This window comes from Manacus candei, unplaced genomic scaffold (assembly GCF_025592945.1).
Source record: "Manacus candei isolate 608988 ecotype Guabito, Panama unplaced genomic scaffold, ASM2559294v1 h1tg000005l, whole genome shotgun sequence".
Taxonomy (NCBI): domain Eukaryota; kingdom Metazoa; phylum Chordata; class Aves; order Passeriformes; family Pipridae; genus Manacus; species Manacus candei.
In genome coordinates this window covers 13309370-13332500 of record NW_026138053.1, presented here as the reverse complement: position 1 = coordinate 13332500, position 23131 = coordinate 13309370, and the positions used below count along the sequence as shown (strand labels likewise).

Sequence of the window (23131 nt, the reverse complement as noted above, 5' to 3'; positions counted from 1 at the left end):
TACACAATGGAATCGAGGATTAAAAAATAAGGCGAAGGAAATGAAAGGTGTTCACTCTTCAAGAACATGACTTTAAGCCCTAAATCCCGATTCCGGGACGGGGAGGTGTATTGTGAGTTAAAGGATTATGCTAGTGTAACATATTACCCCGAATCCTGCATTCCCCCGGGGATAATTAGGACATAGTTTTGGCAAATTGCAAACCAAGACAGCAGGATAAATACAGCCGCCGCGGGCTGCTTCCCTGCTGCAGAAAACCTGCCTGGGCATTTGTAGATATTTAAGTGTTTTTCCCTTTCTCCTGTCTTTCATTTTACTCCTCAGTTTTCCTCCTTCTTCTGTTCCCTTTTCTTCTCCCCGTTCCTCCAAAGGCCCCCATCTGTAGGGACGTGCTGGCAGGTCACCCCGCCGTGCTGCCAACCCAGCTCGCACCGAGGTTGCGGCTCCCGCGCTGCCTCCGGCCTCGTCCGCGCTGGGCGCCCGTCGAGGACAACGGGGGCGGCCGCCACCGCCGCCCAGCGGACACGGGCGGCCCTGCACCTCATTCGGGCCCGCCGCCTCTGCTCCCTCACCGGCCTCCGGGCGCAGCACCGGTGCCTAAAGCCCGGCGGCAAACCGTACGGCTGGCTTCCCCCGGCTGCCCGCGGGGAGGTTGACGGCCGAGTGGAGCCGTCGGGACGGAGTGGGCGATGGTCGGTAGCAACGGGCTGCCTGCGGGTAGGCTTCCCTGCCGTCGAAAAACTTCTTCCGAAGTGCGGCAGTGGGGCCGGGACCTGTCCCGCCGCATTACCTTTCGAGTGTGGCACCGGTGACTGGTGAATCTCAGGGAAGCACCGCGATTTATACCAGCGAGGACCCAGAAGCTCCTCGCCCCCCTCCATACGAGGGAAGGCCGGCCCCAAGCCGTCGGAAGAGGAGCCGAAGGCCGCGGCACTCTCCACGTTGACATCTCTCATGTCGGGGCGCAGCTTCTCATCCCTCACCGCTGTCCCGGGGCTGCGGCATCTCACGTCGGATCCAAACACTCGCAACGAGTTACCAGCTGGACACTGTCTCTCGCTCCCGTTGAGCTCCCCAAGCGCTCCCCGCACTTCTCCGCAGCTCTGAGCGGGACGGCTTCCCCAGGAAACAAAACGCGGTGGGAAACCGCGGAGGCGCACCCGCGCTGCCACCACATCCGCATAGCACTGTGCAGGGCCGGACGGGGCACTCCCGGTACGGGGCAGGCAGAACGATGAGGGGGTTAGAAAGGACCCTCGCGTCCTCACTCCCCACTCCTCACTCCAGGCTGGCGGGGGGCTCCCATCACCGGGGCAGCCTCTGTATGCGGGGTGGAGATGCCAGTGACCCTACACCTAAGGTAGCCCCTAGTGCCCACGCTGAATACCAGCACCCGAAAAATGCCTCTTGGGCTCATCCTGCCCTAATCTTTCCCTGCGCCTCCACTGCTATGCCCAGTTCCCTTGTGCCCCCGAGGTTTGGTGCCGCGGATGATTTGGGGGCTGGTTGGGTCTCGAGTCTACTGGAGGCCGGGAAGAGAGGTGTAGGGCTGTGCTTCACAGGACCCTGGAAATGGCAATTCCTACTAAAATAAAACTCGGAGAACTCTAAATCATTCATTATCACCTTTATAATTACTCTTCTAATTAGCTTGACACGCTGCTTCATCAGAGTTAATACGACGTCTTGTCGCTGGCACTTCCTATTATTCTGACATTCAACCAGGGAACCGTCCCGGGAACACCAGACGATACTCTCCGGGAGGATCCACTCTGGTGACCGGGGGAATAGAGGCCCGACGGGGCGGCGGCGGCGCGGACAGGTCCGGGAGGGAACGGGGGCGCGCACCCGCCTCCCGCGGCCGTGCCCGCCGCCGCCGCTGATTGGCTGCGGTCCGCGCTGCGTCAGCCCCCTCGCGGCCCTCCGCCAATGGGGGCGGGCGGCGGCGGCGGCAAAAGCCCGGGTTTATAATAAACGGCGGGGGGGGCCGCGGCGGCTGTGACGTCACGGGGGGAGTCGCCGCCGCCGAGAGGAGCTCGGTGGGCACGGGCGGGTGCGCCGCAGTGGCCGGTGTCCGCCCCGCTCCGCGCCCGCAACTTCCCGCAACAAAGTTGGGTAGCGGCGAGCCGACCCGGCGGCGATGTGGGGCTCGGCGGGGGCCCCGCGTTAGTGTCGCCCGCGCCGGCGGTGCGCTGATTGGGGTAACCCAGTTCTGCCCCCCCACATCCCTTCTCCTCCACTCCCGGTGAGACCCCCGCGGCCGCCCACGGGGATGCGGACGCGGCGCTGAACGGTCCGCCATGGAGGGGCCGAGCGGGTCCAGCTTCGGGATAGACACGATCCTGTCGGGTGGCAGCACCGGCAGCCCCGGAGTCATGAACGGAGATTTTCGCCCCCACGGCGACGGCCGGCCGGCGGATTTTAGGAGCCAGGCCACGCCGTCACCCTGCTCAGAAATCGACACGGTGGGGACGGCGCCCTCGTCGCCCATCTCGGTGAGCATGGAGCACCCCGAGCCGCATCTAGGGGTGGCGGAAAACCTCCCGCCGCCGCCGCACCACCTCCACCTCGGCCCGCACCCGCCGCCACCGCCGCCGAGTTTGCAGCCGTCACCCCCGCAACCGCCGCCGCCCCAGCTGGGCTCGGCCAGCTCCGGCCCCAGGACTTCCACATCTTCTTTTTTAATTAAGGACATTTTGGGCGACAGCAAACCGCTGGCGGCGTGTGCACCTTACAGTACCAGCGTCCCCTCTCCCCATCACACTCCTAAGCAGGAGGGCAGCGCGGCCCCGGAGAGCTTCAGGCCCAAACTCGAGCAGGAGGACGGCAAAGCCAAGCTCGACAAGCGCGACGACGCGCAGGGGGACATCAAATGCCACGGTAAGTACGGCCCGGCCCTGCTCCGCACCGCCTCGGCCGCCGGTAAAACCGGGGCCGCTGCGTTCGGCCTCATCGGTGAAACGAAAATCGTGGGGAAAATCTGCAGTAGGAGCGCTCGCTCTGCCGGGACCACTCGGTGATCCTCGCTACCGCGGGGATAAGGTCGGTAGGAAATGAAATCGCTTTTTTTTTTTTTTTTTTTAATTTAATATCTGTTGGCCTTTCCTTCTCTTATTCTTTTCTTTTTCTTTTCTTTTTTTTTTTTTCAAATTTAACTTCCCTGTTTTTAGGAAAATAGCCCAAGCAGTGGGATCGCATGGGAAATCAGGCTGTATTTATTTTTAATGCAAATGCGCATAAATGATTCTCCGGCTTTCTAAGAACCGGCTGCTCAGCTGCACTTACTGCCTTCAGCCTTTTCATTTTTACTTATTCGATCTAAAATAAAATTAAGATTAAAAATTCCACTTCCCCAGCAATCAGTAACAAATAAACGAAAAAAACAACTTTTAATTAAAAATAAAATAATAATAATAACAACTCGGCCCGCGGTGGGCAGAGGGAGGTTGAAGGGCTTTGTGCGTTTGGCAAAACCCTCACGTTTCCCCTGCGCCGGGATAGAAGGTTTATTTTTCCTTCTTTAATTTTTTTTTTGTTTTAATTAGGGATTTCATATTGATGGGGAAGCCCCCGCCGTGCGGGGTTCGGAAATGAAAATAGCGATGTGTGCGTGGGAAGGGGAAGGGAGGAAAAGAGTAAGGAAAGGCGAGCAGGGAGAGGAGATATTTTCCCTTCGGCGTCGGCAGAGCTGCCCTCCCCGCAGGCAGCCCGGTGCAGCCGAAAGGCAACAGGACACATTTTCCTTATTTTGCCGAATTAAGCTATTTTCGCCAGGCTCAGAGCAACGAGGTGCCCGCAAGTGCCGCTCGTTTTGCTCTTCAGTATTAGCATACGAGTGCCTAAACCAGATGTACAGTCTGGTCTGGCCATTTTTGTGTGCACCAACCTCCCCAGTGGGTCAATTAGGGAGATTATTGTTCTTCCTGCGGGGAAGATCAAGGAGCGCCACAAACCCGGGCCCGAATGGAGCAGGATTGACAGATCGATTTCCCGGCGTTTCGGGCCGGGGGGAGAGGGCGAGAAAATAACGAAAGCCCTGTAGTTGGCAAACGGAGAGTGGAAATCCCGCCGTTCCCTGGACAGGCTCGCTGCCGCCCCCCGCCATACTTGACCGTTCCCCCCGTGCCCCGGAGGAGCCCCCGGGGAGGGGGCGGCGGGGCCCGGTAACCGCGGCGGGGCGGGGCTGGGCGAGGGCCGAGCCGGTGTCCCGCCGGCCCTCACCGCGCTTCGGCTCGCTCGCAGGGACAAAGGAGGAAGGCGATCGGGAGATCAGCAGCAGCCGGGACAGCCCGCCGGTGCGCGCCAAGAAGCCTCGGAAGGCACGGACCGCCTTCTCCGACCACCAGCTCAACCAGTTGGAGCGCAGCTTCGAGCGTCAGAAGTACCTGAGCGTGCAGGACCGCATGGACTTGGCCGCCGCGCTCAACCTCACCGATACGCAGGTCAAAACCTGGTACCAGAACCGGAGGTAAGACGGGCCCAGGCGGGGCGACGGCCCAGGGTCTCCCTGGAGAGTCGGGGGGCGGGCAGGCGCTGCTGGGTTCCTGCCCGCGGTAGCCCAGGTGGTGCGGGGTGCTCCCGACGGCTGCCCCGCGCCCTTCCCGGCGGCAGGCTGGGGGGTCCAGCCCCTGTCACCGCTGCCGTAATTTTCTGTCTCATTACATACGGTCGCAGCCACCCTAATTCTGTCGCAAACCATTAGTGTCAGCGCGCTGCGATCTAACTGCGCACCACGGTTATTAATTTGGCCGTAGTCACCATATGCATGTGTCGTGGGGCTGGGACGGGGAACCGGGTACAGCCGGGAGAATCGCACCGTGTGCGGGCCCACGGGGCCAGTGCGCCCCGTCGGGGCCCCGGTGGTGCGGGGCCGCGCAGGGGAGGGGGTTCGCCGCCTGCGGACTCCCGCGAAACCGGGTTAGGTGCCCCATCGTGGCGCCCGCCCTGCAGCCGCCTCTTGCTCCTCCCGGCAGGACGAAGTGGAAGCGGCAGACGGCGGTGGGCCTGGAGCTGCTGGCCGAGGCCGGGAACTACTCAGCACTGCAGCGGATGTTCCCCTCGCCTTATTTCTATCACCCCAGCCTGCTGGGCAGCATGGACAGTACGACGGCGGCCGCGGCGGCCGCAGCCATGTACAGCAGCATGTACCGGACTCCCCCCGCGCCGCACCCCCAGCTCCAGCGGCCACTGGTGCCGCGGGTGCTGATCCACGGGCTGGGGCCCGGCGGGCAGCCGGCCCTCAACCCCCTGGCCAACCCCATGCCCGGCACCCCGCACCCTCGGTGAAACGGCACCGCGGTCCCCGCAACGAGCCCTTCCCCTCCCCGTCCCCAAACAAGCCCCAGCACCGCAGAGGAGGAAGCGAGGGGAAGCCGAGGGGCAGGAGCTTCTGCAGGCAGCCACCGGCCACCGAGGGAGGCGATCAGTCAGAGCAGGGACTCTTGAACCGTGAACCCAGAGCCAAGCCCGTAAGTGAAACGACCACACGCGGGGGAAGGCGGGCAGAGCCGCGGGGCGACCCGCCGACCTCGGCTCCTGCGAGGCAGGACTTGGAGCTCGGAGAGAGAGAGGGACGGAGGGGGTGGAGGAGGAGAGGGAGAGGGAGCCCGAGCCCGCCGGAGAGACAAATGGCTGCGGAGGACGGAGGGAATGAGAGCGCCTCGACCCCCGCCCGGCGGAGAAGACCGGGGAAACGGAGAACTTTGCACTGATTTTTCTCATTACCTTTTTTTTTTTCTTATTGCAAAGTGGCATGCTCCCTAATGCGAACAGAATTGTACAGACCGAGTGCTGAGTGCTATATCATATTTATTATATGTCGTCCAAAAAAAAGAAGAAAAAATTTCACTTCTATACATTAGTTTAAAATGAACGAACGTGGTTCTTCCCTATCCCTTTTCATGTCTTTTTGGATTCAGTAAAATAAATGCTTAGATGATAAAATATAGATTTTTTTTTTGTGACTGAAAAATTACAGGGGAAAGCAAAACAAAAAAGAAATAAACTTTATCTTTTTTTAACAAACGTGAAAATTCAAGGTAGCTAATTTCTCCGTGACAAGAACTCAAGAAATTCAGAGTAGAAAAGGCAGATGCCGCTTTTTTATTTTCAATATTATATTGAACACATTTTGAGTTTTAGGCTTGTTGTTTCTTAACTGGCGCTGTTTTTCCCTATCTGTATTTTAAAGGAAAATCAAATCCCCCCTCAGGTGTCGTGCTCCTCGCTGTTATTTTAAGCACCTGGGCAGGGCGGCGGCGGGTAGAGGCTCTGGCCCTTGGGGGCGGGCGCAACGGGACCGTGCAGGACCTGGGGATGTGGCCCCGGCCCGGCAGCTGTCTCCGCAGGGAGCTGGGACAGGCAGTGAGCGCCGGCGGTCGGGGTGAGTAACGAGGGGAAACAGGCAGGGAGGGCAGAGGGGTCCCGGTGGACACGGAGCTCCCGAGCCCCGCTGGCCTTTGAACTTTACTGCTGTGCGTGACCGTCTCACCCGCCCTTTCCCCTGGCAGGCATCTTTCCTGCCGAGCGCTTCCCTTCCCCATGCCGGCCGCTGGGTCCCGCGGGGGCAGAGGGGTAGCAGGTTGGGACTGGGGGCTGTGACCCTCCACTGGGCTCCGGGGACGGCTGTGTCCCCAGCCTTTGGAGGTGAACACCCCCCTGTGAAGTTAGAAAGTTATACAGCAATTACCCATAAAACATTCATAAAGTCCCGTATTATCCTCTCCTCTGAGGGTTTGGCGCTTTTTTTCCTTCTCTCTATTTTTGCTCGTGAGTCCCCTTTCTTTCGAGACAGAAGGGAAAAAAAAAAAAAAAACAAACGAAAAAAGGAAAAGAGAAGCCTCCGGGCACGTTTATTTGGGCTTTGCTAATTAGCGAGCGGCTTGCTGATTTCTCTGCTAATAAATTCGCACTAAAACCATATTGACCTTTGCCTTGATCTAACAAAAGGGGAGCGGGTCGGGAACGCCCACTTCGGTTTTCGCCCGTGTTGTGGCGGCCGCTGGCTATTCCCCCGCGCCTCCTCCGTGGCCCCCAAATACCCCCCGTAGGAATGACCCGGGAGGGGGTCCCTAAGTGGCCAGAGAAATCTGTCTGCCCGCATTGCCACCGAGGTTTTCCCGGGAAACGCACCCTATGCGGGCTGGGGAAGGAGGTAGGAAATTTTGGGCTCGTTAGGGCCTTTTCCTGAGTCTAAACAACGAATCTCTCACGAAAGGAGGCAATGCAGCTGGAAAAGCTAGTCCCAGGTCGTTGTTCGTGATGGCTCGGTTTTGATTGCATAAACTCTCTGAAAAGTAGTGACAACAAGGAAGGAAAGTTCATGTAAAATAGATGTGTCCCCCTCACGAGCAGGGCCGGCCGCGGGGTGCCCAACAGGGCAAGGGCCTCTCAGTGCTTTGGGAACGGTAGAAGGAAGGAGCGAGAGAGGAGAGGGGGAGCGTGGCAGGGCTGTCGGTGCCGTGTCGGATGGTGTCTACAGCAGGGGCTACCAGAGGAGGTGGGCGAGGAACCACCACCTCCCCTGAAATGTATTTCCAGACTCAACTGGAAAGTACGTGTAAGCCAGAGGAGGTTTGGAGCAGGAATCGCTCTTTCACTCTTCCTTTCCCCATTTGGGAAGTGGGCCTTTGTCCCGCTCCCGATTCGCACCGGAATGGAGCCGACCCGAGGTCAGGCTGCCTCGAGACGGGGAAGGAACGGGCTCCGTTGCTTGTTTAAAATCCCCGGCACACGGGCCCGCATTTCAGCGCTGCGGCAGGACAAAGAGCTAGGCGGGCGGCGGGCCGGAACGCGCGGGGCCACCTCCAGCGCGGTGAACGGCGCGGGGCCAGGCATCGGGCGCGGCTTGGCGCCGTTGGCTGCCATGCCTTCCCAGACGCGCCGGCCGGGTTTCGTCCCCCTTTCCTTCCTCGGACAACTGCTTTCGCCGTGGCACCAGATTTGGTACCGAGCTGCTGAATTCCTGCAGTCCCTGTCCCTCTCAACCCTTCGCCCCTTCTGGGCGAAGGCCTGCTCTCGGCCCTGGAAGTGGTTGTGACCAAACAACCAAACCCATCTGTTGCCAGACGAACGGGATGCGGTCTCTCAGCCTTAAACAGCGGGAAATACCGGCACCCGCCGGAAAAGAGCTGGCTGTTGGTGCGCTTGGCGTGGAAACAGTCCGTGAGGCTGTAGCAGAGCTGTCAGTACGCGAGGGACCGCGGCAGCCCGTGGGGTGGCCCTTAGTGTTTGCTTTCCCCGCACCCGACAGCGGCCCGCAAGGAGCGGAGCAGTTCCGGCCCCTCCAGCCGCGAGGACTCCTGCACCTCGCCGGACGGCTGCGGCCCCGCCCGCTCTCAGCACCACGGACAGCTCCGGACGGCGCGGGCGGGCTCGGCCCGCACTCGGCGTCCCGCCCCGCGAGACCGCCCGGCCTTCCAGAGGTCGGGCTCGGCCGGGCAGCACGGGAGCCTCCCGTCACCCCGGACCTCGCGGCCGCCTTTCACGGCGCTTGCCGGCGGGCGATGGTGAAGACAGAGGAGGCTGACACAGCCTCTGGATGCCGAAGCGCCACCAGGCTCGTATCCCCGCTACCCACCGCCCCGGAGAGAGCCTCTGTCCTATCCCGGACCTGGCTCTTCGGCCCTGAGCTGGGGCTGTGTGCTAACTGTTTGAGCGTTGCCTCTGCACCAGCAGGAGGGGTGAAAAGCGAGACGGGGCCGCTCCGCTTCCCCCGTGTCGCATCACTCCGGTTTGACACCGGCGCGGCCGCGGTGAGACCCGGGAGACCCTTTGGACACCCTATGCCCGATTCCCCTTTGGTTTGTTTCCTCTGGGCCGTGCTATGTGTTTTGCAGGTGGGCACGCCGCGGGAGGCTCCTTCGGGGAACCCGTGGTACGCTCAGGCAGGTTTCGGCGACTCGCTGGGCTCCAGCTCTGGGCTGAGCCGTCCCGGCAGCGGAGCCGCGGGCGGGCTGCTCCGCTGCCCTCGGCTGATGGTCTCTCTTGCAGGATGCAACAGCAGTATGATGTTTAATTACTTCGCTCTCTCGGGGAATTAGCTTGGCCATCGTTAGGGCAGAAAGTGAGAAGGGGAACTCCTCTGGAGTGGGGTACAGAGACAAGGATTGTATTTGCCGCTCCGAGAGTGCTCGCCCTGGCGCCGGTGTGGCAGCTGAGTGCTCGGGAGCTGAATCCGCTTTCCAAGCCGGGCAAGCGAGTCCGGCTCAGACGCTGGGAACCAGTAAGCAGCACCGAATGGAGTTCCTTGCCGTGCCTGTCACCCTGGTTGCATTTACATGCCGCCCGCATGTAACGCCGTTTTGCCTCTCCGAGGCTTGGCTATCCCTCTTGCAGGTTTTGGTGTTTCTTGTTGGGGTGGGTTTTTAACTTTTGTTATTTTCTCCCTTTGCAGAATTTACTTTCCTCCAAATTTACATCACATTTTTGTAAAAATGTGTGTTGTAAGTCACCCTAAGTCCTAATTGTAGCCCACTCGAAAACCTCGGTTCCAGCCCAGAGCGTGGAGTGGGTGCAGCTAGGCTGAGCTCACCTGTGGAAAGGACAAAACCCTTTATAATGTAAGAAATTTTCCAAGCCTAGGGGTGGCGGGAATGGGCGGCGAATAACCGTTTCAGGTTGGAATTGCACGTTTTCCCCCTCTTCTATTCTGTCTTGCTGCTAAACCCACTTCTTCCGCCGGTGACACCACCGGGTTTCTTCCCCAGCAACCGATTTATCGTCGAGCTCCGTCTGCGAGGAAAGGGGGGTACGGGTAACCTGGCCTGCCGGGATGGTCCTTTGCCCTCGTCCCGCGGGAGGAGCCGCCTGCTGTGTTTCGGGGACAGCATCGAAGTGACCCCCACAGTTCATTGGGGGGCATAGCTGACGGGGTCGGAGACCCACTGGGACCGGCGGGGGTCGGGCGGGCGACCCCCGAAGGCGCCCCTCCCCTGTGCCCTCGTTTCACGAAAAAGCCCCGAACTTCTCTCCTCCCTTGGGCTGCTCCCGCCGTCTAACGGGCCGTGCGGCAGACGGAACCGGTGCCTGTCTCTGCGTGTTTCCAGCCGGAGAGCAGGTCCATCCAAGCGCCCATCGCATTAAAACTGCCTTTCCATATTCATATGCCCTATTTTTCACAAGTCGCTTCTATTAATGGAAGTGCACAAACGCCAGCCCTCAAAATCTGCAGATTTCAAAGGAACCCAAGTAAGGCGCTTTGCGCTGGCAGCGATAGGTGCTGGGCTCGACGGGACCCCCGGGGCGCCCCCGCTATGACCGCGCCCTCCCCAGGAGCAGCCGCGCTCTGCCGGGGGCGCGGCCGCGGGCCCCTGTTGCGGCGGCTCCCGGCGGCCCCCTCGCTGCTTCGGGCCGTGCCCCGCGGGGTCGGCTCTCCCGGCCCGGGCACGCAAAAGTTGTCCAAGACTGTCTCGTTCCCTCGTCTCTGGGAGCCCATGTAGGGCGCTTTAATTGCCACATTTTCAAACCGAGGTAATGGTGGGACTGTCTTAGTAATTACCTTAATGAGATAACACCTTTCCTTCCCTGAACCTACTCATTATCACGCTTCTTTTTCAAATTCCAACTACAAAGAGCTATACTTGTAAAAAAAAAAAAAAAAAAAAGGAAAAAAAGAGGGGGTGAAGAGTTCTGAAATTTGTTGGAGGTCTCGTTCCCTTAAAACAAGCACCTTCCATGGATCTCAGCATATGAACAGAGAACTGTACCCAGTTCTGGGAAAGGTTGCCTAGAAGTAAACTAAACATCTGGGGTACCCCTTAATTATTCTTGGTAGGTGTCTTTAGTTTGACCTGTAGGGATGTGAGGGTGTCAAAGTGATGAATTTTAAGATGTTGGGCTGTGAAGACGTGCAGTGGCAAGACTGATGGGTTTAGGAAGGGAATGGTAACAAGGTTAGCTGCATGTGAAGTGTGAATTGAGATTTTTGCAAAGAGACTGTGATTGCAGATGGGCATAATGTTGTACCCTTGCATGAAATCTTGCTATTATTGTATAATGGTCAGACAGAGTGTGAAATGACTTATTACTTTACTTTTATTCTTTAATGAAGTTGGGTAGGGAAGGAGAACTACCAGGAAATTGATAGTGGTGGTGCACAGAAACTATATGACAGGTGCTGATACATTAAATATTTATTTAGGTTTTTGTCACAAACCCCCTCCCAGTTTTATGCTATGTCAGAAAGCAAACAAAAATACAACTAGTGGATCTAGACAGTGAAGAAGATACGCAGAATTAGTATTTTCTTCTCCATCCTCACTTTCTGCAGCATATGTGGCGGGCGTTTCTCTGTGGCAGTGCAGCATATACATAATCTATGTAAAATATGAGACACAGATATCTAGATCTGGGCTGTGCGCACCTGGTTTCTAGGTAGGTTTTCAGCTGTTCAACGTGCATCTCTCTTCTAGACCTTGATGCAGGCATGCAGTGATTTGTACACTGTTATGTCCCCATTTAAATTCAAGTGTCCTCTTTAGCTTGACATGCTTTTCTAAATACCTCTCACTTCCTTCCATACCAAGTGCAGGTATCCACATGGATATCATTCTAAAAACATGCAGGACAGCATCTGTCTCTGAGTTTTGTACAGCAGCGTGTGGATACACCTGGGCATCTAGAGTGGGTGGGCAGCTTAGCTGACATCTTATCACTTGTTTCACTTGCAATCAGGGTAAAACACCTATTACCAGAATTTGATTCAGTTGTGCAGCTGCACTGGTCTTGATGAATATGGAGTGAGGAAAAGGAACTAGAGCTGCTCCCTCGGGATACTGTCCTTAAAAAGAGGATTTCCCAGGTGACCAACCTCAGGATGCCACCACTGAGAACAGTGTGGCAAATCCTGCACTTAGTGAGTTGTCTCTCTCTGAAAGCAGCTTCATCTCACTGTTTGAATACACACAGTAGAGGCACAGCTTCTTGTATGCCTTCCCCTCTGGAAGAATACAGCTCATGTTCAAAGAGCTTAAGCCAGCACCCCTCCCACACTGCCCTCCCCAGACCTTGTCCCCAGGGTCAGCACAGCCCTTTGCTGACAGTCTGTCTGTGAGTTTTTGCCCTATATTTTCTGTGGAGTCTGGCACTGTTACATTTTAATCTGAGGTCCAGAACAACAGAATATGAAGAAAACCTGGGAATAATTGCCTACCTCTTCTGCATTAGCATACAGTGTAGTAACGATGGAAGGACTATGTGAAACAGAGAACAAATCTGAGGCCTCATCTTTGTTCTTACAATAGTCTTTCAGATTTCCATCTCATATTCTTGCCTCAACATCTGAACAAGTACGGTATTTCAGGCTTGAAGCCTGTTTCCATTAAGTCAACCCTGTTGTAGGGTTTGTTTAAAGCAGGATACTGGCCTAATGCAACACTGTCCATGGAAGTGGGGCAAACACACTGAGGGGCACAAAAGGTCCCCCATGACATAAAAGCACATGGAGTAGCAGCTCCTTGTCAGATTTCAAGCCTGATAGGCTAGTAGGCGTGTTGTAGCTTTAAATACTTTGGTTTCATTATGAGAAGGTCTAACAAGAAGAATTCCTGAAAGTTTTAAAGGTTGCCTGGTAAAAGTGATGAATCAGTGCCTGAGTATGTAGAAAGGTGGGTGGGATGTCACAGCAGACACTGCTACCCCAGCACTGTGAAAGTAACAGGCAGCTTCTTTCCAACTGGTGCTCTAAAGCAGGACAGAGCAATGTGGGAAATGAAGGCTGTCAAAACCCCCTGTTTTGTGGATTTGCCACTAGTAATTTGTCTGGATCCTGTGTGTTCAAGTACTGTCACTGTCCCTAGACCAAAACAATGTACTTTTTCTGCATTAGAAGTTCTGAAATAAGGCTGGATTAACATTTCAGCAGAAGCATGATGGGGTCTATGGGAAAAAGCAGCAAAGCATGTGTCTGCAAGGGAGCCCAAGTACAGGCACTGGCACCTCAACCCATATTATATCACATGAGTCTAATAGATTAGTGAGCTTTTCTGCTTAAAACAGTGGGAGGCAAGGTAATCACACAGGCAACTTTTTATTTATTGTATTCTTCAGCAGTCTTTTTTTTTCCCCCCTTACTTTCCCCCCTGTCTCGTTTCCCTCATTCTCTTTCCTTCTCTCTTCACCTCACTCTGCTTTGCTGAGCATTCTGCAGCATGCCCTAGGAAGCCCACTCACCTTTCCTGGTTGCTGGTGACGGTCACGGACAGCCTGCCTTAACCAGCACACTGGTGTGTGGCTTGGGCAATGCAGCACAAAGTGTGTGTAGCAAAGCTGTGCCTCTTCCATGGAGACTAAGCTCATTACAGTACAGTACTCTAAAACATGCTTAACCTCCCTAGTCTTGGGTGTTGTATCCCAAATCTACTGCAGAGCATGGACACCCCAATTAGCACTTACAATGCACTGTTGACATTTCTCTGGGCCAGCCCAACAGGAATAATTAGATGTGATATCTAACACAAAGTCATTTTTTTTCCCAGCAGAGGGTACAATGCAAAATGAAAGCAACATCTACTGCAATAGCACTTGGCCAGATTTGGCTCTTGCATACAGTATTATGACTGCAGTGTAACTCAGCTGGCTTCTCTGGTCATACACTGCCTGTGCTCTGCCTGACTGCCATCAGCCTGACCTGCTGGAATTAGTGCTGGGGTTAAAGCTCTGGATGGGCTGCGTGAGAAAGCTGTCTTAAACTTCACAGGCTTGGGAAAGCTACTGTACAGCACCCTGTAGGAACCTATGCAGAATGTGTGGAAAAACTTGCTCAGCATAAGATCTTTTCTTGTTGTAAGTGTTGGCTGGTGACTCTGAGTCTGGTCTTGCCATAGTTTCAACTTCCCATCCTGCTGCACACCAGTGCAAACCCAAGCAGACTGGGTTAGGAACTGGGCAAAGTGCTAGTGACCAAACATCTTTCTCAGCAGCAGTTTGCAGGATAGCAGGGGTAGGATTGTGTTATCATAAATCCCATGCCAGCAACCCAAAAAAGCCTATGGAAAAATACATGTGACAGTAAATAGGGAAGAGCTCTCTGCTGCAATGCAGCAGGCTGTCCTCTGACACTGCTAATTGCAGCAACACATTGAAAATATAAGTGTATGTAGTGAGTATTCCTACTTGGGTTTGCTACCATTACTTGTCTACTTTTATGCATTGCAAACAGGAACTTGGAAAGAACTTGGCAGAGTGAAGAGGATATAAAAATGATAATTTTTCATGTAATAGAGATCACATAGAGATTTCCTTTGTAGTTCACAGCATTTCCATTCCAAGATGCTTGGAGAATTGAAGCATACAAATAGAGAAAATCTGCAAGTGTTGTCAGGTATTATTTATGTATTATTATTTTTGTTGGAAAAGACATGTAAATATAAAGAATTAGAAAACAGAGCTACTAAAATAAATTATAATGGAACCCACAATAAATCTAACATGAGAATGAAAGTATAATGAGAACACATTTTCTTCAGCATAAATACAAATCCTGTCTGCATGCTAAAACCCTATTAATTGGATACTTACTACAGGAATAAATCTTTAAATGTGTAAAAACCCCCCAACTTTCTGCTCTGTGATGAAATATAAATATCATCAGATTTATTAAAGAAAAAATTCTGCTAAATGACTACTTCTCTTACATACTAACTTATGCTTATGCTGCATCTGAAAGGACTCACCCTGATGTGAATATCAGCTAAATGAAGAAAGCTGTAAAAAGAAAAGGTTTAATGTGCTTGAAAAGAAGTTGCTTATATCAGGCATGGCAGGTTTCAGTGAAGTTTTTTACTACAAAACAGAGGAAAGGTGATAGTCTCTTAAGAGACATAATACTTATCCCATGAGTGACATAATAGTTCATAACTCACCAGAGAACAAGGCTCAAGTGAGTCATATATATTTTATGGCACAATTGGGATTAATATCGTACTTCAGAAAGGCATGCATAACCTATTCTATTTATATGGAGAGATGGTTTAAAATTCACCCTCTTCCCTCAGCCTCTTCTCCTATCCTTTGGCATCAAGCTACAAGAGAGGGACTTGGAAAAAAATGAGTGAGGACATTGGGTGAGAGAAACAGACAAGGTATCAATGTACTGCTATGGCTTTGTCATTTGCCAGGACCTGCCCTTGTGTTGGCATGGCAATTGTAAATGCTGATTTTCTAGTGACAGCTGCCCAGAGCCCCAGAGGAAGAGGCTAGTCCTGAGTGCCTGCACTGAAGGTTTTTTTTATTGGTTGGTGTTTTGATAGGAAGGCAGGAGATGATGGCTTCAGTCTCTGCTTGCAGCCTCTGTGGAGGAATTGCCTCAAATTCCTTCTGTGATGTTACTGTGTTGCCACTGTCCTCAGAGGGGTGTCAGGATGCAGTGTGTCAAAAAACAGGACACTGGGGTATCTACTCCTTTTCTATACCCAACAAATGGGGTGTTCAAAGACAACAGATGTGGTGTTAGAGTCTTGTCTTGTGAAAATCCCATGTTTTGCTCTGTTGAAGGCCTATTCTATTCTTTTGGATGGATTCATGAAATGTGGCCTGGAGCAGAAATTTAAAACATGAACTTCTTCCATTCCTAAGGAATTGTGTCTCTTAAATTGTATCTAAAGATTGGAGACATCTTAGTTCACTGCATCAGAAAAAGCACTGGGAAAAACAAAAACTGCTGAAGATCTAGAGGTGGCGTGTAGCAGTTTGGGAAATTCCTTCATGTGGGCTGAGGGATGTTGGTGGAGGCCAAGGTGTCACTGGGAACGAAGCTGCATGCGCCCCAGAGAGCTCTTAGTGTTTCTGGCATGACCTTACTCATGCTTCTTCCATGCCAAGGGCCATTGTTGGTCAGTAATCTCACCCATCAGCTGCTAAAATAAACCAGCCTGGGACAAGAGATTCATAGGAAAACTGATTTTGTTCCCTCCTGTTTGTGAAAAGGTTCTTTTGGGGCAGAGGGAGATAAGACAGGATGGAGCACCCAAGTGCTGGAAGGAAGAATGCAATTTGGGGCAACTTTGTTGAGATGCATGGGGAGGTTTGGCCATGAAGGATTTGCTTTCAGCAGCCTCCTATTGTGGAGAAGCCTTGCCCTAGATGTGAGATCAAGCCAGGCAGTCTTGGGGCTGTGCTGGCAGGCTGCGCTCTGTGCAACAGGGCCAAATGAGCCGAATCAGGGAACTCTGCCACCTCCATGGACCCATCCAGGGCTTTTACACTGGGTATAATGTTTGTTTTCATCTAGGTCTGTCCCCTGTATTTTTAATCTACTGGTTACTTGTGCAGATCTGTCTGACTGTATTGGGATGGAGCCTGCAAGCATGTCTAAGGCAGCCCAAGAGCTTGTGTCCTCCCTCTTGTCAGTGGAGAGCAGGAAAACAGTAGCAGGACTTCTGAGACATAGGAAAGCTGTCTGAGGGGATCTGAGCCTCCTCCAGTGTTCTCTCTTTGTTTTTTTCCCCCTTCTTCATGTAATAAAGGTGTGCTTGAGATTGGGCGCAGGATCCCCTGGAGTGCATTTTTTATTTCTTTTGTTCTGTAGAGGTCATAACAGAAGCTGTAATACCTGGGATGAAGGTGTTACCTGCCTTGTTACAAAGATCTCAGTGAAAGAACAACTCAAATTTTTGACCACTTCCAGAGAGGAGCATGGGCACCTAAAGATTTGGGCCCTCAGCGCTGTGGGCCTTGCAGCTTGTTGGGCAGCTTGTGCAGGTGTACAGGTCGGAAAGACTGATAGTAAGATCTACAGCTTTTGATGGGGGCTCAAAAGGTCTCGTTGCATCTTTTATTGATCTTAGTTTTACATGAAATAACTGACTCAACTATACAAGTATTGGCAACTTTGGCGCCTCTCTTTCTTTGCTAGCTCTCCTGTCAAATTGCAGGGAGTTTGTGAGCTTTTTTAAACTAGCCTGGAGGGACTGATTCACTAGAATGATCCTACACACGAACAATGGTAAATAATATTTTGAAGGGCTATCTTTGTTTGAGCTACCAGTATTGGAGAGTATCTTTTGTAATAAACGACTCCTATATGTATAATAGCGATATGCTTAAATGATACATAACCACCATTTTCCAAGTACTCTTAGCAGAAAGCATTTTATACCACATGGTTGTTTTATTGTGCACATTACTGTGATTGTTACAAACCCTTGCCAATGAATGACAAATTTACATACACATCATGTCAGCCGGCAATATTTTGCAGCCTTAATTGCTTTAGCTTCAGGCATTCTGTGTCAAAATAGAGTGTTTTACGTCCTGCAAGTTGCTCTGTTTCTTTGCAACAGTTAAATTATTCTGTAATTTGCCTGTTTTCCTTCTAATGCATTGTCCATTAAGTCACTTAATAATTTATGATGTAAAATGTATGATGCAACCTTAAACAGCATTTAAAACTATCTTGAGGTGTTTCAGTTGTTATGACAGAAAGGCTGAAAATCTTAAAACACATTTGTTCAAAACATTTTTCTAATAGCTTCTTGCCTGCCCTAAGAACAACTTTATCTGTATTTATCTCGCCAAGTTTGGCTGGTGAAGTCCAAGGCTGCAGTTCCTGAGCAGAGCAGCCAGCATGGAAGAGGGGCACAGGGGGATGAGCTGTCAGCACATCCTGCTGGGGCAGGAGCCAACTTTGGATCCAGTGCTGCAATGCTTCTGTACACTCATGATCCCTTACTCGTGTGGAGTTGTGGAATGGCCCCTGTGACAGCAGTGTGTGAGTAAATTCTATATGACTGGGTTTTCATGTGTTGTAGAGGGCCTTTCACATTTGCCACTGAGCTCCCAGTGAGAAGAGACAACCAGAAACAGTAATTAAACTGGGAATGAAAAAGCCTTGTCTATCCATCCACTTCTACTCTTCCACTGCCCTGATCTGCTGTGTGTTTATTGTGCAGTCTCCACAGGCTTTATGCTAGAACTAAAATTAGTGTCCAAACCACGTGGCCAACTGAAATTCGTATGAATGCATAGTATTCTGCTTGTCAAAAGTTTGGTCTGAAGGTGGTTGCTCTGCTTGTGCCCGGGTGGCCAACATTCTCCTTTGGGTGAGTTCCTTCTCGAAAAGTTCTCAGGACAGACAGTTCTGAGCAGTTGCCATGCTTCATCTTGCGTGTCAGGGATGGAGGAGCTGGGAGTGATTTCCAGGTGCAGAACTAGGAAGGCTTGCAGATTGAAGGTGGTTTAACTAAACACTTAAAAATTTTCTTGCAGAAAAAGAAAGTCTTCCCAGGCACGGAGGGGACAAGGACATCAGTGCCCAGGCACTGAGAGCTAATCAGCACTAATTTAGCATTTTTGCATATGAAGTGAGTGATGCAGATCTGTCTCCTTTTCTTGAGCTGTGAAACAGTTATGATCTGTTTTACCACGCACTTTGTGGGGGGAAATCACTCTGACAGAAAAGGTTTTTAGCTACCTGAAGGTTGCTGGCAGATTTCCTTGCTGTGCTACTGCAAACATGGTTTAAGAGCCTCAAGAGTTGCAAGACTTTGGTACAGCCAGGCTTATACTACTGCTCACTATGTCTCTGTTTCTTCTACTGTTTTCTCTTGTAAGACTCTATGTCCTAGGATCCTTCTCTCCTGATACATCAGTTTCCCTAAGCAAAACCAAACATCTTGTAATCAAAAGGATGTGTGACCTAGGGTATGTACACAGACAGAAGCACCACTTGCCCATGAACTGTGTGTGCTCACTTCTTTGGGAACAACACAAGGTTTGCCAAGAATATCTGTGAGAGGAGAAGGTCAAACTCAGTGAGATGGTGTTGGTGGAAGTACCTTGGGAAGGGTGCTCTGTGCTGTGTGCAGCCCCTCCCATTTGTGGGCAAGGACAGCATCCCAGATGATTTCTCATCCATGACCTGGAAGTGTGGCTGCATTTCATACACGTGTTCAAAAGCAAAGACAGTGATGAGCAGGTGAAGAAGCAGAGACACTGCCTTCTATTAGCTATCACACATCTGTGTCATGCCTCCCTCTCTGCTTCAGTGGTTATTGTCTTGTTGGGAAGCAGATTCACCCCTTGTGAAAAATCATGAGTGTTGATTGTTAGAAAATGATCAACAGGTAAAGAAATACAGTCTTCAGTGGTCAGGGCTGTTTTTCTGGACTGACTTACAACTCAAGAAAGTTGAAAGGCTGGTGTAAGCAGGAGCCCAGACTTGCTCTATGGCAAGCATTCGAGCTGCTTTTTTTGTCTCCATATGTTGAATGGGAGATGGATGGACATTACAGCTTTACTTGTCCATTGTGCACTGTTTTTAGCAACTTTGTACTCTACGCATAATGTCTCATCCAGAGATTTTTTTCATTGGCTTCTTCTGGTTTCTGTGATTTGCAGTGCTGAAAAGGTGTCTCCGAGCAAGAAGCTCCTGCACTGAGGGGTTTCGTCTGTTGACAGGTGTTTCTGCTTCTGCCTGTTCCATTGCTGTGAGAGCTAGACCTGAATTTAGTAGTGTATTCAACTTACAAACTTCCCCAAGGCCAGGAAAGTGTGGAATCACACAGGTAAATACTTGGTTCAATCTATTCCCAATGAGAAATCCCTGATGGGCGGTGCCTTGGAGAAAGCTCTTTGCGTAATTAGAGCTGCACACCCCATTTGCTAAGGGGACAGAAGGAGAAATTTGCTGATTCGCCAGTGAGGCTCTCAATTCTTGTTTTCGCATTTAGGTTTCTGTCTTTCCCACCTCTGAAGTTCCCAATTTGGCTTGAATACATTTTAAATTATAACAAATATCCTGATACTCACACCCCATGAAAGAGGGCAGAAGGCAGGGGGCAACTCTTGGCTGTGTTCCTGTACTGAATTTAATTTTTCATTGATAATTAGACTCTCAGAGCCACCTGATATTTTTGACCAGCGGGAAACAAAGGCCCACTGATTGACTCCAGGGATAGATGCAAACAGCCCCCACTGTGCTCATGCAGCAGCTTCACAAAGACTCAAAACAAGAGCTGTGGCAAATTGGCTCATCCGACAAGTTTTGACTGGCCCATGGTGTACAAGTAGTAAATTGAGAACTGGTATTTCTGAGAATTATTTATTAGCAAAGCCCAGTGTCTCACTCCTGTTGTAGTTATTCTTTGCAAACAGCTTTTTACCAGTTTGGGTGAGCAAACTACAGCACTTCATTATTCTTCTTTTATTTGGGCAATTATTAAAAGACAGCCGAGGTCTGTTCTGATGCAGCAGACTGCAACTGTACCCAGCTGGGCTGATACCTTAACAGTTAGGCATTATGTGTTTAATTGTATAAAAAGATAATGGGATGTATTTGCGGGAATTTATTGCAATGCAAACAATAGAAGATTATTATTTTGAGAGTCATTTCTGGTGCTTTTTGTGTTGTAAAAATTCTAAATCAAGGTGTCATGGTGACAGTTTCTAGTGAACTGACCACGCATAAGCATTTAGTACAAAAAAAGGTGTGAAAATACTAGGCTGAGACCAGTTAGCAGAAATCAGAGCTATACATGCTGAGACCTGCAGTGTTAAACCAAATCGGAGTAAGTCTTGGATGGGGATTGATAACTCTCATTGTTTGATTTCTTCTCTTTTTTTTTTTAATAAAACCAACAGGATGATGTACAAGAAAACAAAACAATGACTGTTTTTCATTAGCTATATTTTCTCCTGAAGCACTTTTCTTAGGTAAGTTGAAAACAGAGTGCTGTTGCCAGGGTCACATGAAATAGGAAGAAAAAAGGTCCTGGCCCATATTGTGGCAATGCTGCTGTGTGAAGAGTAAAATAACTATTAGTCTTTTGCAGTAAGATTCCCTAAACAGCAAATAACATCTGTGTTGGTGAGTCTGTGCTCTGCTGGAAACATTTTTTTGTGTGTGTGGAATGAGAACACAATTGTCCTGGGGTATTTTCTGAACATGTTCATAGAAATGAGGTTACTGGTACTGATGAAACTCTTGCAGAATGGTCACTTCCTTCCCCAAGGAGAACCTTAACTGTTGAGTACTGAGGTACTTGGAAAGAGTGTCTTTTTTAGGTGAGAGACATAGAATGAGCTTTTTCTCTTGTGTTTATTTGATCTGGGTGTTGGGGACAGGGCTAGATCAGGAAGCACAGGACATGCAAAGCCTTCTTTTACTAATCCCAGGAGAAGGTAGGCAGCAAGCAAATGTGCAGCCCAGACAGAGTGAGGCTGTGGAAAAAATGTCCACTCATGGGTGGTCCTACTTGCCTTGCCCCATCAATTCACTTGGAAGTAAAGCAGGGATAACCCTCCAGAATCCTTGGAATGTGAAGGGCCCTTTTGGAGAGAACAGAGGTGTCCGTGCTGACCATCTTTCCAGGTGCTGGCCATCTTTCCAGGTGCAGGCCTGTGCAGAGTCCCAGTGATGTGAGAAGCAGAGCCAGGGAACTATTGAGATGTCCCCCAGCCTGCAACTGCACAGACACCTCTGTGCTTGCCCCCATCCTGGAGCTCAGTGAGCACCTCCTGCACTTGACATATCAGAGAGACCTAGGGACTTAGAGTGACATCCTCACTTGTTTGAAAATTTGAAAAGTATCCCCAAATGGACTCCACTTTTAGGCTGTCACATTAGCAACAGTTTGGCTAGAGTTTTTACCTGTAATTTCAAGTTCCTAAGACTGGGGTGGCTAAACCAGGGATCAACTAATAGCTTGTGGCCTTCACGGTGATGGGAGCTAATGCTCCCTGCAGGCACATTGATGTTCTTCTGCCACCAGAAGTTAAATTTAGGCTATCCTTACAGCCACATGCAGCAGTTGCGCTGAGGTGCCTGTGTGACACATGATAGTGAGACCACACAGGTACCACGACTGCTGTACCCCAGCAGCATTGTTTTATCCTTTCAGCCTTGGACAAAACAACACAGTTACGTGAACTAAAGCTGCTGTCTTGGATGATGAGAAATTCTTTTGCAGCCTTGATTTTGAATTCATTTGAACATGTTGCCTACAAGATGTAGACAGAAGTGAGCTGTGCCTTTAACTGGGCCAGTTGTGTATTCTGTTGGTGTCACTCAAGTAAAGTGAAGCTTGGCAAACTATAAAGGCATCTATTTAATACTAAAAAATCTTATCCTGATAGAGTTTTCCCATTCCCATGATCTGTTTGCACCGAGGTTAGCCAGACCCTGGGCAAGTTGAGGCATTCTCAGCCCCTGGAGGGGCTCATCTTTCTGCAAGGAGAGCCTGGTCTATCTTTCCCCCAGCAAATCCTACACAGCTGGCTCTGCCATGCAGCCCTCCCTGCAGCATCCTGTTGGTGCTCGTCTCCCGCAGGCAGTGCTTGGAAATCCATTTGCAGCCAAGTCTTTCTGTAACCGTGGGGCTTGTTGAGCCCTTACACAGGTAAATAAGTACAAACCCTTAGTCTTGTACTCACAATTTGTGGTTTTAGTACAATCAGCCACCAATTTTCTGGTTCTATTAAACAAACAACTGAATTTCCGTGAAATGGATTTGACCCTAGACCTGAGATGTACCTGCATTTAGCTGTGCTGGGCACTGCTATAGCCCTTCTCCAGCACAAGGAATTGTGGATCTGTAGTTTATCTCCTAGAGTGGCCTGTGCTTCTGGTAAAGAAAGGAATTAGATGTACGGAGGGCTTAAGACCAAGGCAGAGTAACCATGCAGAGATCAATTCTTTGAGGACAATTAATGGCAAAGTACACAGGGCATATGGGCCATGACTATATAATTTACTGAATATATTCAACCTCCTCGAAGTGGAAAACTGCCCTGATTTGACAGAGTAAAGAAATAACATAAAAATGGAAGGACAGTTGTGGTCCAGTTGTCAGAGAGACTTGAAGTTAATGTTGAACATTTGAATCGAAGTGAAGTGAAATATCTCAGGCACATAATCTACTCATTAAAAATACTGCAAAAAAATGGCTGAAACCAAAATCTTCAAATGTTTTCAGATAGACAAAAATAGAAAAAATGAAATAATAAAATAGCTTTGGGATTTTTTTTTTGAAGTTAAAAGTTCTGATTTTTTAGATCTAAGGGTCATATTTTGACACCTGATGTGGCTAAATACAACTAAACCAGACATAAGCACAAAATATTATTTATTTCTTCTTATTATGAAACCCAAATACCTTTTCTTCTTGTCAGCTTAAAATGAAAGGTTATTTTTTTC

General features: G+C 50.7%; 1 protein-coding gene across 1 annotated transcript; it reads left to right on the top strand.

Annotated features, from left to right (window-relative positions):
• Positions 1–1921: 1921 nt before the first annotated feature.
• BARHL2 (BarH like homeobox 2) lies at positions 1922–5969 on the top strand. Its single transcript, XM_051802912.1, has 3 exons — positions 1922–2880; positions 4243–4468; positions 4974–5969. Exons 1-3 carry the CDS (start codon positions 2301–2303, stop codon positions 5284–5286), a joined length of 1119 nt encoding a protein of 372 aa, XP_051658872.1. The 5' UTR covers positions 1922–2300; the 3' UTR covers positions 5287–5969.
• The last annotated feature ends 17162 nt before the right edge of the window (positions 5970–23131 follow it).